Source organism: Sapajus apella, unplaced genomic scaffold (genome assembly GCF_009761245.1).
Source record: "Sapajus apella isolate SASKATOON/1434 unplaced genomic scaffold, GSC_monkey_1.0 scaffold122, whole genome shotgun sequence".
NCBI classification, from domain to species: Eukaryota; Metazoa; Chordata; class Mammalia; order Primates; family Cebidae; genus Sapajus; species Sapajus apella.
Genome location: NW_022437062.1, coordinates 8,724,048 through 8,738,601, shown reverse-complemented (window position 1 = coordinate 8,738,601; position 14,554 = coordinate 8,724,048). Strand labels below are relative to the sequence as shown.

The following is a 14,554-nucleotide window of genomic DNA, read 5'->3' as shown; positions in this document are numbered from 1 at the left end:
TAGAGACGAGGTTTCTCCATGTTGGTCAGGCTGGTCTCGAACTCCCTGCCTCAGGTGATCCGCCTGCCTTGGCCTCCCAAAGTGCTGGGCTTACAGGCATGAGCCACCCACCGCTCCTGGCCAATTTACTTTCTTTTCATTATAGGTTAACTCCCATTTTATAGAAATTGACTAATAATATGCTACATACTATTTTTTTGTCTGGCTTCTTCCACTCCACTTAATCATTCTGAGATTCATTTATGTTGTTGTGTGTATCAATAATTCATTCCTTTTTTATTGCTGAGTGATATTTCATTAAATGGCTATATCACTATTTATTTATTCATCTACCTGAATAAATGAATAAATGGTAAAAATCTGGGGTGTTTCCAGGTTTTGGCAATTACAAATAAAAATACTGTCTGTGTTCATGTAAAAGTCTTTATATGGACATAAATTTTATTTTATTTATTTATTTTTATTTTTTTAATCTCTAAGTGAGAAAGTGCCTGCAGAAAATTTTATTTTCTCTTGAGGAAATACCTAGGAGGGAATGGCTGGATCTCATTGTGGATGTTGTTTATCTTTTTTGTAAAAATTGCCAGACTGCTTCCCAATTTGGTTTACCATTTACAATTCTACCAGCGATCTAGGAGAAATCCAGTTCCTCAACATTTTTACCAATACTTACTAAAGTCGGTCATTTTAATTTTACCCATTCTGATAGGTGCCTATTGGTATCACATTGTGATTTTAAGTTGCATTTCCCTAAAAACTAATGATTTTGAGCATCTTTTTTATGTGTTTGCCATTCATACATCTTCTTTTTTGAAATGTCTGTTAAAATACTTTGCCTATTTTAAAGTTGCACTATTTGCATTTTTATTGTTGAGTTTTCTGGATAATAGTCTTTTATCATAGACATGCTTTGCCTCTAACATAGATGTATAGTGCCTATCAGTTTTTTCCTCAATATTGCTTGAACAGCATCCCACAAGTTTTGTTATGCTGTTATTGTTTTCATTCAGATCAAAATATTTCCCAACTTCCCTTTTGGTTTTTTGTTTGACCTACACTTTGGCATAAAATATGGTATATCCTGGTGGATGTTCCATGTGCACTTGAAAAAAGTGTGTACTCTGCTGTCACTGTGCATCCTTTAAGTGTCAGTTATGGGAGGTTGATTGATAAAGTTGTTCAAGTCTTCAATACTCTTGCTGATTTTCTGCCTTCCTGATTTACCAGTTATTGAGAATACATATTGAAAACTCAGGCTACAATTATGGATGTGTCCATTTCCCCTTTCAGTTCTTTCCATGTTTGCTTCACATAAATTGAAGCCATGTTTTCAGTGGCTTAAGTGTTTAGAATTGTTCTGTCCTGTTGATTAATGGATCCCTTTATCATTTGGAAATGGCTCTTGAGCCTGGGTAATATTCTTCCTTCTGAAATCTATATAGTCTACTATTGATATAACCACTCCAGCTTTCTTTTGACTAGCATTAGCATGGTGTATGTTTTCACATCCTTTTATAGTTAATTTCTTTGTGTTTTCATGTAATATACATTTATTATAGATAGTGTATAGTTGAGTCTTCTTTTTTTAAATCCAGTCTACATCTGGCTTTTAATTGGTATGTTTAGACCATTTACATTTATGAGATTATTGATATGGTTAGTCTGAGTTTAATGTGTTGATGTTTTTGTATTTATCCCATCTATTCTTTGTTCTGTTTTTTGATGTATTTTTGGCCTTCATTTGGATATATCAAGTATTTTTTTATGTTCCATTTTATTTCCTTGGTTGGCTTTTTAACTATAACTCTTTGTTTTGTTACTTCAATGGTTTCATTAGGATTTATAGTACACATCTTTAATTTGCCACAGCCTACTTTCAACGGATATTATTTTTTTATTATTATTTTTCTTATGAGATAGAGTTTTGCTATTGTCACCCAGACAGTGCAGTGGTGTGATCTCAGCTCACTGCAACCTCCACTTCCCAGGTTTAAGTGATTCTCCTGCCTCAGCCTCCCAGGTAGCTGGGATTACAGGCACCAGCCATCATGCTCAGCTAATTTTTGTTTTTTTAGTAGAGATGGGGTTTCACCATATTGGCCAGGCTGGTCTCAAACTCCTGACCTCAGGTGATCCAACCACCTTGGCCTCCCAAAGTGCTGGGATTACAGGCCTGAACCACTGCAACTGGCCACCAACTCATATACTACTTCTATAGCATAAGAACCCTACAATAATATACTTCTATCTCCTCTCAGATTTTGTGCTTATATTGTGATGCATTTTACTTTTACATATAGTGTAAACCACATTATACCATATATAATAATTACTTTTTTTCTTTGAGACAGTCTTGCTCTGTCATCCAGGTTGGGGTGCAGTGGCGCAATCTTGGCTCACTCCAATCTCCACCTCCCAGGTTCAAGCAATTCTCCTGCCTCAGCCTCCCGAGTAGCTGGGATTACAGATGCCCACCACCATGCCTGGCTAATGTTTGTGGTTTTAGTAGAGATGGGGTTTCACCGTGTTGGCCAGGCTGGTCTTAAACTCCTGACCTCAGGTGATCCACCCACCTTAGCCTCCCAAAGTCCTGAGATTACAGGTGTGAGCCACTGCACCCAGCAGTAATGAGAAAAATCATACATAGCTACCATTTATAACATTCTTTCTTCCTTTATATAGATGTAGATCTCCATTTTCTTCCTACCTGTATAACTTTTTAAAATATATCTTGCAATGTGGATTTGCTGGTGATAAATTCTTTATGTTTTGTGTTTATTTTGCTTGAGTTTTTGAAAGATATTTTACAAGGTATAGAATTTGCAGGAATTTCATTTTTCATACTTTCAGAACCTTAATGACGCTTTTGCATTGTAGTCTTTCTTATATTATTTCAGATGAAAAATCTACTGTCAAGTTTACCTTTGATTCTCTGGTCATAACACATCTTTTTTTTTTTTTTAGAGTCTCACTCTCTTGCCCAGACTGGAGTACAGTGACCCAATCTTGGCCCACTGCAACCTCCACCTCCTGGTTTCAAGCCATTCATCCACCTCAGCCTTCAGAGTAGCTAGGGTTGCAGGCATGCACCACCATGCCCTGCTAATTTTTGTATTTTTAGTATAGATGAGGTTTCACCATGTTGGCCAGCCTGGTCTCAAACTCCTGACCGCAGGTGATCCACCTGTCTTGGCCTCCCAAAGTGCTGGGATTACAGGCGAGAGTGAGCCACTGTGCCTGGCACTGACCATAACATGCCTTTTGTTATGGATCACTTCTAAGGCTTTCCCTATCACTGTTTTCTCCCCCCCGCCCCCACTTCGAGCATTTATATACCTTGGTATATTTCCTTCATGTTTTGTGCTTTGAGCTTGCTAAGATTTTTGTATCTGTGAGTGTATACTTTTCATCAAATTTTGAAAGCTTTTGGTCATTATATCTTCAAAAAATTTTGATTTTTCCAGTTCTCCCCTTTAGAGTCTCCAGAGCCACTTGCATTTACCGTATACTATTTTTTCTTTCACAATTTCTAATCTGCCATTAATGGCAAGCAGCATATTTTTTTTTTAATTTCACACATTGTAGTTTTTATTTCTAAAAGTTTGATTTGGTTTTGTATTTTTATCATCTAAAACTCAACTTATCCTTTTGCCCATGTGGAATTCAGTTGTGATAACTGTTTCTCTGTTAATTCTGAAATTTGTAACTCTTCTGTAACTGTAAACAGTTGTTTCCATTGATTGATTGTTCTCCTCATGAAGGTTTGTGTTTTCCTGCTCTTTTACATGCTTGGTAATTTTTGATTGGATTTCAGATGTTTTCGTTTCTACATTGTCGGCTTACCTTAAAGGAGTATTTGTATATTTCCATAAATCTTTTTGAGTGTTGTTCAAGGATACAGTTAAGCTACTTGGAACCACTTGGATCCTTTTGGATCTTGATTTTATGATTTGTTAGGCAGCTCTGAAGAAGTCCTTAGTCTGGGGCTAATTATCAACCACTACTGAGGACAGAGCTTCCTGAGTGCTCTAATGCCCTATCATTTTTTACTTTCTCTAGTATGGCTAATAGGAATAGTCACTATTCCCTCTGATCCTTTTAGAGGGAATAGTGATCAACATTCCACTGCTGAATGCTGCAGGGAGTTGTATTAGTCAGGGTTCTCTAGAGGCACTGAATTAATAGGATAGATAGATATATAAAGGGCAGTTTATTAAGTATTAATGCACACAATCACAAGGTTTCACAATAGGTCATCTGCAAGCTGAGGAGCAAGAGCCCATCTGAGTCTCAAAACTGTAGTACTTGGAGTCTGATGTTTGAGGGCAGGAAGCATCCAGCACAGGAGGAAGATGTAGGTTGGGAGGCTTGGCCAGTCTCGACTTTTCACATTTTTCTGCTGATTAGGATAAAAAAAAAGGCGAGGGGAGGGAAATGGTTGGCACAGTCTAAAATGGCTATTTCTCTTACTGGTGGTGGTTTGTTTTGATTCTGTGGACCAAGGGGTTTTCTCCACTTCTCTCCCAAGTTCTGTTGTATTCAGGGATTCAGGGTGATATTCTTGTCTTTGAGTAGTTTCTAATTATATTTTTGGGGAGGGACTGATACCAGAGAATCTTTATTCTATCATCTTGCTAATTTTCTCTCTTGTTTTTTAAAGACAGGTCTAAAATATTTTGGTTCTCTAAAAGTATACGGAGCCTCAGGTGCTGCTTGGGGCTATACCAGACTGAGACCCATTAGTTTCTCTTCACAGACATAAGGACCCAGAAGAAGAAAGGAAGAGACTAGGGTGACTGGCTCATGATGAATACAGTCTGAATCAAGACTGGCAGCAAACATGATATGAACCATGTTATACAGCCCTCTTAAAGTGACATTTTCTACCTTGTCATATTTTAGACTGGCATTTAGTTTTTATTGCTGTAGAAGACTGGAAAAGAGAGAACCTCTTTGTTTCTATAACACAAGAAGTTGTCATATCTTTGGGCCTTGATGGTTCAAGTGGAAGTTAATAGTATTAGGATGAAATTCTTAGATACCTGAAAGGCAGAGGAAAAACTCTGCTCATAGTAAGGCCATTTATGACAGAAAGAGAAACTTTGACGATGCCAACCAACACTCACATGTAAAGGTAAATAAAGCTCGTTCACACTGCACGTTTAGAAAGTATTTTTTTAAGCTGTTTGTGGTCTTTGAATCTTATACTTGGTGACTTTAGAGATTCTTATTTTGTTATTTGTTCATGGTGAAATTTTCTGTGCACTCATGTATATGGTATGCAATTCAGTTTATGTGTGTGTAATCAAGTCTTTCAGTAATTTTCTTTATGCCTGTGCTCTTGTATTTTTTAATAAGAACATCTTTTATTTACTCAAAAATGATTAAAAATATTCTGCTATATTTTAATTCAATATCCTTGCTATTGTTCTTAAAATATTACTTTGATCTCTAGTTCATCATAAATTGTGGAGTGTGTATGTGTGTGCATGACATGAAAACTAGCATCTATGTTATTTTTTTCTTAATATAGAACCTACCATTTCACCAGATTTATTTCCTTTTCCAATGCCAAATCTATGAGATAGCCTATTCTCGTACATTCCCTACTTCAATTTTCCTGCTATTCCTGATCCCTGAGAAATACCGACTTAATGAAATCAAACAAAACCAGAGTCCACATCTCAGTCTATGCCTTCTAGACTCACACTATCATTACAGGAAACATAAATATCTAAGTCTTTTTAAAATTTTGAGGAATTGTACAATTAAAAAGCTAAATAAGATATGAATAAAAATAAATTTGCAAAAAAATTCAATAAATTCTGAAGAGATTTCTGTGAACCCAGACCTGCTTTGACTTCATATATGAAAATTACTCTCTTCAAGCTCTGAAAGTTGATTTTCAATTATTTAGAAACACTTGTTTTCTGTACGTCTAGTACGTGTGCTGCTTTAAGCTCTGACACTCAAGTTTTTATAGTGGCCCTAAGGGAGGAAATGTCTTCAATTGGGCAAAAGACATAATGTATCAGTGAACTTGCTGATTCTCTTACTCACAAGAATAACATTTTTCCTCCAGATTTTCCCATCCTGATACCATTCTCAGTTCAATCATGGGTGTGAAGATTTGAGGCATAAATATTGCCTCAAAATGTTTGTGAAAATTTAAAGCTGGTTAAAACCTATATTTTTCTACTGGATTTAACTAAGAGCTACCCTGGGATTTATTCACAAAGGTTGGTCTAATTCTAAGGATTGAAATTGTATAATCTATCTTTTCTCAACCACTCAAACTAAGGAATAGATTTTTCTGATGCTGATGAAAAGTGGGTTTACTGATATAAAAATGTGGGAGTCAAAAAAAAGTAAAAATGTGGGAGTCTGGAAAATTAGCTCTCAATATTTAAGAACATGTCCAATCCAGATCTGAAAACTTCACTTCTTCGATGACATTTTGTTATTTGTTTGAATTTGTAAAATTGACAATTTTAAAGATTAAAGTAAAAAAACAGAAATAAATCATTCAGAAATAACAACTTATTAAAATTTTCTTTTTTTTTCTTTCCTATGTATCTATATTTCTGTTAATTGTGAACATGCTGTAGATAGAGTATTTTGATTTTCCCCCAGGTAAACAGCAAAGCACTTTTATTACTTTTGGATTTCATCCCCATTCCTTTTTTGTGTAAAGGGAACAGTCTTTCTGTTGACAATTGGAATTCTGTTGGGTTTTAATTTTACCTTTACTTCTTTGCCTTTGCTTCTCAAAGAGGACATGCGTTTCAGGTAACCAATGAGAGTGCTCCACATCCCTGGATTTATTCATATGACAGAAGCATGGCCAATCAGAAAAGTTCTTTTCCATGTTGGGTGAAGGTGGCAGAGAATGGCACTTCCTACTGTGACCCTAAATATAAGGCCACAAAGGTGGCAATGATTGACTCTGTCATTACATGGAGAGACCCTATAAGAGAATGAAGTTAGCATACAAAGGAGAATAGAGTGGAAGAGAGTAAAAACAAGAGTCTAGACAAGAATTTGATTTCTTTCTCCTGCCCTACCTCTTGGACTTCCAACTTCTGTGTCAATATAGTGCCTCTTGCATTTAAGGTAATTTGTTTGGAGTTTTTCTCACTGTCACCCAGAGAGTCCTAATACTATATTATATCACAAAGTATTTCATATCTCTAAAATTTTTAATTTAATTTAATTTAAATTTGTTCTATTCTCGTTTCTCAGATGATCTAAAATTTTGATTAATATATTTGTAAATTCTAAAAAATAGCCCATTCTAAGAATATACAATTCTAAGAATATAAACTAATGAGTGTGTCAATAAATATTAGCTCTTATAATAATAGTCATTAGTGTTGCAATGTTTATTGTCATTTCTATGAACATATGAGACTCAATGTAGGCTTTTCCTTTCCCACATTTTGGGATACTTATATTTTAAAATTTCAATTTTTTCCCTTTTAAGTAAAATTTGCTGGTTGTCTTTCAATCTAAATTATGGCAACTTACAATTCTAGCTATTGAAATGCTAGAGGAAAGTATCAGCTATTTTTATTATATTTCTCAAATTTAAAAAAATTATAATAATTTCTTTCCGATCAGAAACATCTCATCAGACTCTCATCAGCATTGAGTTTGTAAGTTATAATTATTGCCAATTTAAAAGATTTAATTTAGTTTTTCCTTTTGTGATTGAGGCTATATAATTATTATATGATCATGATTTATTAAGGCTTCATTGTATAAGCTGTTCAAAAAAAGATTAAACCAATTTTAAATTTTAATTTTAATCTTAAAGTTAAAAATTTTAAATACCACTTAATACTTCTGAAATATATTGGTCCACCTACAAGCCCATTACTCATTCCAGTTTTTTCTTTTTACTATAAACTTCTTATGTCTGTGGTTAAATACAGAGTTCTGATCTGGTGCTCAGAACTTGCATTTTAGGAGAGAGACTAGATAGCCCCTCTCAGGCCTTTCTCAGTCGGCAAATCTAAGTTGCAATAAACCTTCCAAGCAAATTTACAAGCAGGGAGGAAAAGTAGGGACTTGAACAGATATTTGTGCACCCATGTTCATAGCAACGTGATTCACAATAGTCAGAAAGAGGAAGCAACTCATCCCATTCTTCTTCCAAAGACATTTACTGAAAAGGCCAAACACTTTCCTCACTGTTTTAGGATGTTAGCTTTATCACAAGTTCATTTTAATGCATATTAAGAAATTCCTTCTTCAACTTTAGTGACCTAAGAATCACCTTGTAAATTTGTTTAAAATGCAAATTTATGGATCATCCACAGAAATTTCAATTAGTGAGAACTGAGAAAAATCCAAGAAGCCTACATTCCACAGGTAGACCTGGCGTTTCTGCTGTGTGAGATTCTCCCTCACTCCCTCCCTGCTTCTCTCTCTCTCTCTCTCCTCTGTCTCCCTTTCTCCCATTTATTGTTAATCCCCATTTCTACCACCCGCCCCAGGCACCCTGTAATCTGCTATCTGTTTGTCTCCGTAGTGAACATCTGAATAAGAAGAGGAATGAGTGTAGATTGCTTTATGAGATACCAAAATGTTTCATAAAATGATAATAAGTGCAGGTACAGTGGGGTGCACTTGTAGTCCCAGCTGCTTGGTAGTCTGTGGGAGGATTCCTTGAATCCAGGAGTTCTGAGTCAGCTGAGGCAACCAGGTGAGATCATTGTAAGGGTTATTGCCGAGTTTAAAATGAGGAAACTGAGGCCAGTATAAGAAAATTAAATGCCAATTTATTCAGCTCCGGGGCGAGGTTCCATGGTCCCAGGAAAAGGGGCCAGAGAAGTCGCGCGTGGCTTCCCGCGGAGTAGGGCTTTTATAGTGAGCGAGGGTGTCTTGCTTGGTTATGAGGGAACATGAGGTGGACGGGGCAAGCTGCTGTTGTTAGGTAGGCGGGATTTCCGGTGAGCGGGCTGCCCATGGGGAGCGGGCCCTCGACCGGGCCAAATGCTATTGGGCAGGTTTTGGCGGGGCTTCTTTTAAATTTTGGCGGGGTTTTTCCAACGGCTGGCAAGGTGCCCAGTGCAGAGTCTAGTGTTGAGTGCAGATTTGGGTGCAGAGTGCAGAAGTGGGTGTTGGGGAAGCTACGTGGTGGAGCTAGATGCTGAGTGCAGGGCTTGATGTCGAGAGCGGAGTGGTGACATAGTTTTCAGGCGTGGAGAGGGATGGGCATGTCTGAGGTCCCGGCGAGGCAACCAGCCTCACAATCATGACTCAAAAAAAACACAGTAAGGCTGGGCACGGTGGCTCACGCCTGTAATCCCAGCACTTTGGGAGGCCGAGGGGGGTGGATCATGAGGTCAAGAGATCGAGACCATCCTGGTCAACATGGTGAAACCCCGTCTCTACTAAAAATACAAAAAAATAGCTGGGCATGGTGGTGCATGCCTGTAATCCCAGCTACTCAGGAGGCTGAGGCAGGAGAATTGCCTGAACCCAGGAGGCGGAGGTTGCGGTGAGCCGAGATTGCGCCATTGCACTCCAGCCTGGGTAACAAGAGCGAAACTCCGACTCAAAAAAAAAAAACAAAAAAAAACCACACAGTAAAATGGTAATAAGCAAAACAGCATATTATTGGCATATCAAAACACACTAAAGTGTTCAGAAACAGAATAGTTACACATAGAAAGTAGCTTTTAAAAGTAGGAATGAGAAAATAGATTTTTTCCCGAAATAATTAGTGCTGAGATTATGCATAAACCATGTAAAATAAGATCACACCTAACTTCTTACTATCCGTTAAAATAAATTCCAGATGGTTAAAAGACTTCTAAAAATCAGTAGTAACAGAACTGAGTATTAAAAAATTCATATACTTTGAGATGAGAAAGGATTTTGAGAAGAATGAAATCATAAGTTGAATTCATTAATCAAGGATTAAGAAGGTTGCAGATTTAAAAAACAAAGGAGTGTTCCCGACAGGTCCTGTGCATGTCCTCGGGAAGTAGAAAATGCAGGGTCACAGCTGCCTGAATTCTGCTTTCCACACGTGTACTGTCCATGTTCTCTCCAGCTCAAGATGTTGCAGAGGCTCCACGCTCTCATGGGAATATGTTCTGAGCTCTCCTGTCACTATAGGATCACTCTTCTGAAGAGAATTCCTAGAGGACACTGATGAGAGTGTGAAAGCAGGGATGGGAGAAAAAGCAGGGAGGGGAGGGACAATGTGGCACATGGCCACCCCAGAGTGCCCATTCTCCCCTCACCATTTTAGGCAGCTTTTTCTTTTCTTTCCCATTCTCTGCACTCCTACACTCAACTTTGTTATTGTCTCCATTTTAATTCCCACCCACCTTTCTTTAATTCCATCATTCTCTAACCTTTCTATACACATGTATACACACTTAGTATCCAGCCTAGAACAGGAGGCTCTCCACCTTCATCTCCTGGAGATCAAAGTCTCCAGATTATGACTGTTAGAGAATCACTCAGGTTGCCACCAATCAGGACTTCTTTTACAAAGAGCCTGGTAAGGTTAAGAAAACTCGGGAGATTGCTTCTGCAATAAACCAATTGGTTCTTCATGGAATGTGGATCAATTTGTCAAAGCATTCAAATTCAATTTTAGTACTGGCCATTTCAGTAGTCATTGTGTTTAACAGCCTAGAGAGGGAGATACAGTCTAACCTTAGGAAGAGAAACCAGACGGACAGAGGCCATAGAAAAGCAGCTAAGAACAGATGTGTGGAGGCCAGGGCCCGTCGCTCACTCCTGTAATCCCAGCACTTTGGGAGACTAAGTTGGGCAGATCACCTGAGGTCAGGAGTTCGAGACTAGCCTGACCAACATGGAGAAACTCCATCTCTACTAAAACTACAAAAAATTAGCTGGGCATGGTGGCGCATGTCTGTAATCCTAGCTACTCGGGAGGCAGAGGCTGAGGAGGCTTGCACCTGAGAAGCAGAGGTTGCGGTGAGCTGAGATCATGCCATTGCCCTCCAGCCTGGGCAACAAGAATGAAACTGTCTCAAAACAAAAACAAAACAAAACAAAGAAACAGATGTGTGGAAATTAGACAAAAATAGGCTTGAACCAGGAGTCTACCAGATTTAATGTAAGATTTTAAGCAACTTCCCTTCACAGAGAGGTGTTAATAACTTCACGCTTCTTTTTTGCAACTTTTATTGTTACAACAACAATACTAAAAATATTTATTATAGGGTTGTTTAGATAAGGGTAATAATGTACTTAAAGTGCTTAGCCCAGTGTTTGGCACAGAACTCCTCCTTATGCTAGCAATTACTGTGTGTCATTATTTTTACTTCAGGGTGACTTCAAGAATGTATTGATCTCAGCTGCTCAAACTTGAACCTTGCTTGGTCCCTTCCCCAAGGGCATCTATGGCCAGATAAGATCAAGAAGATAAAGAAAGACATAGTTAAGGAATTTTTCTTATCAAGTAGAATGTTTAAAAGGGGAGAGTGGATCACTTATGGCTTTTTTCAGTGCAAGTTCTCAACTCCTAGAAAGGGAAAAGATGCTTTTGTTTCAGCCGGAAGGAGCATGTGAGCCTCCTCTCTGCCTCCCTCTCTTTTTCCCCACTGCTGTCTTGATTTCCTTTCTCCTTTCCTCACTCCTTAATCTCTCTCTTGCTCCATTTCTTCCTTGTTTCCTTTTCTTCCTCCTTGCCTTCATTTCTCTCCCTTTCTCATTCTCCTTCCTTTCACCTTTTCTTCTCTTACTACAGCTCTAGGTTGACTGTAGGCCTAGTAAGGTCATTTTTGTCAATAATTTAGAAGTATTCAGAAAGATTAAGAGTTGGCCATTTTAAAATGGTCCAAAATCTTAGAGCCCAGAACAGCAATAAATGGCATAGACGTGCCCTGCACAGGAAATTGAAGCAAGCACATTATCGAAATAGAACATATCTTCTTATCTCTTGTAGTGTCTACAGGAAACGTGATGAGAATGCTGATCACCACACACTCACTGCCTCTGCTTCTATTGCTGCTGCAGCTGCTGCAGCCACTGCAGTTTCAAGAGGCATATTATGAAGATTTTTATTTACCAGCATATAGAGATAAAGAAGACTTTGAAGACTTTATGGTGGAATTTCAGAGTACAGGGCCTACCAGACCACCTACCAAAGAAAAAGTCAAAAGACGTATCCTTGTTAATCCTGGAATGCCATTAGGTGATAGTGGCTACTGTAATTATCAAATAATGAGAAAAAATGTTTACTACAAGTACAGTTGTGTGACAGAACATTACTTCCTTCTTATGCAATATGACGAGCTGCAAAAAACCTGTTACAACAGATTTGTGCCATGTAAGAATGGGATTAGGAAATGTAACATGAGCAAGAAACTAGTAGAAGGAGTGTATTGTAATTTAACCAAAGCATCTAATATACCAATGTGTCAATACAACTCATTTTATAGGAGGGGATATGTTCTTATCACTTGTACATGGCAAAATGAAATGCAAAAACTTATTCCTTATACTATAAATGATCTCGTGGAGCCACCTGAGCACAGAAGTCTCCTTAATGAGGATGGTGTCTTTGTCGTACCACCCTAGCAGAGTGTTCTCTGAGAGCTTACGGTGGGAGGATGTAATCCTCTCCATAATGATCCTTTTAGATCAGAGTTGAGAATGGCAGTTTTGCTTCCATTCACTTTAATCACCCACCTTCCTTTCTTCCTTTCCCAACGCCCCACAAAGTCACCATAGGCGAGGTTCACAGACAGTGCTCTGAGATGTGATCCCATGCAGGTCCCACAAGTTAGCATGCCTTGAATGTGTTATGGATACAAATGCCTGCAGTGGAAGGATGTCCAGCACCAAGAGGAACAGAAAATGGTTGCCTGCAGTGTCCTCCAAAGACACATTCATGTGATTCTCTAGTTCACCAAAAAGAATAAAAAGTGCTTCAATCTCGTCAGTGGCTCTGGTATGGTGATGTGGGGTTTCTCAGTTTGGAAATTTCTTCCTTGTGACACAATTTGGCACCAAGGGAACACAAATCCCTTTCAGACATTTATGCAATACAACTTTCCAGGGCTATGTGTATGGCTATTTCACTTGTCTTATTCTTTCTTACAAGGCACTACATAGATCCAGATGTGGACAGCTCAGGGTAAAGCCTTTATATATTTAGGAAAAAGGGCATTTCAGTCATCCAATGTTATTTGTGTGAATTCCCACATCTTTAGTTTAATTTAGATTAGATGTTTGTGTTTACGAAATTACAAGCAATTTCTCACTTTTGGGAATAGTCACAATGATCTACAATTATTTTCCTCACTTTCTAGTAAATGTGGCTGCATCTGAGAATACATCACCTCAGAGAGAGGCTGGAGGATCAGTCTGGTGAAAGAAACCTCTTTGTCCAGTTTAAGTAACAATTATCTCCTTCTCTTCAAACTTCTTAACATCTTGTTATTATTATTGCTTAAAACTTTCTGAAAATGGGATAAAGAGTAGTGATGGGCAATGGTAGGGAGGGTGCCCATTGCTCTTTGCACGCTTTACTCCAGCCCACTCTGTTAGTCTCCACTTATTCCTCATCTCTGTCTTTACACTTAGAGCTGAGCTCCTAATTATCACTCGGTCGATGTAAACGAGGGCCTAGAGCCAAGGACTGCTAGATCCCATTTTCGTGTCTAAGGGAGGAACACAGGAAATCAAGCCTCTAGGCACTTGTGATAGTTGATTTTATGTGTCAACTTGACTGGGTTAAGGGATGCTCAGATACCTGGAGAAACATTTTTGCTAAGTGGAAGTGTGAGAGTGTTTCTGGAAAAGATGAGCATTTAATCTATAGACTGAATAAAGATCTCCCTCACCCATATAGGTAGGCATCATCCAATCTGTTAAGGGCCTAAGTGGAACAAAAAGGCAGAGCAAAGGCAAATGGACTGTCTCTTCTTGAACTGAGGTAACCATCTTCTGCCCTTGGACATCAGTGTTTCTGGTTCTTGGGCCTTTAGATTCAGACTAGGACTTATGACATTGGCTCTCCAGATTCTCAAAACTTTGGGTTTGGACTGGAACTGCATCACCAGTCTCTCAGCTTGCAGATGGGAAATTGTGGGGCTTCTCAGCCTCAATAATTGTGTGAGCCAACTCTGAACGATAAACCTCTTTCTATGTATCTATATATGCTCTACTGGCTCTTTCTTCTCTGGAGAACTGTTACTAATACAGCACCAATCTTCATTTGGAGGCACATGGCTTTTCACTGAAATATCTGAGTGAATAACATACCAACCAACTTTTAGAAATCTCCATGACACCTTCTAAAACCCAACCTTTGGTGTATGAGCTGAAGAAATTCTGTGCTACCCTGGGTATGTTCTACAGACCATCTCTCTGGTCATATTCATCTCATTGATCTTGGAGGTTATACAACATAAAATATATTTACAAGAGTATGGCTGGGCATGGTGGCTTATGCCTATAATCTGAGCGCTTTGGGAAGCTGAGATGGGCAGATCACTTCAGGTCAGGAGTTCAAGACCAGCCTGGCCAACATAGAGAAACCCCATCTGTACTAAAAATA

At 38.4% G+C, this 14,554-nt stretch overlaps 1 protein-coding gene across 1 annotated transcript; it reads left to right on the top strand.

The window, feature by feature from the left end:
- The first annotated feature begins 4,452 nt into the window (after positions 1–4,452).
- On the top strand, positions 4,453–12,929 carry RNASE9 (ribonuclease A family member 9 (inactive)). The gene is made up of 2 exons (XM_032261353.1): positions 4,453–5,134; positions 11,945–12,929. The coding sequence occupies exon 2, from the start codon at positions 11,953–11,955 to the stop codon at positions 12,568–12,570; it is 618 nt and encodes a 205-aa protein (XP_032117244.1). The 5' UTR covers positions 4,453–5,134; positions 11,945–11,952; the 3' UTR covers positions 12,571–12,929.
- Positions 12,930–14,554: the final 1,625 nt, after the last annotated feature.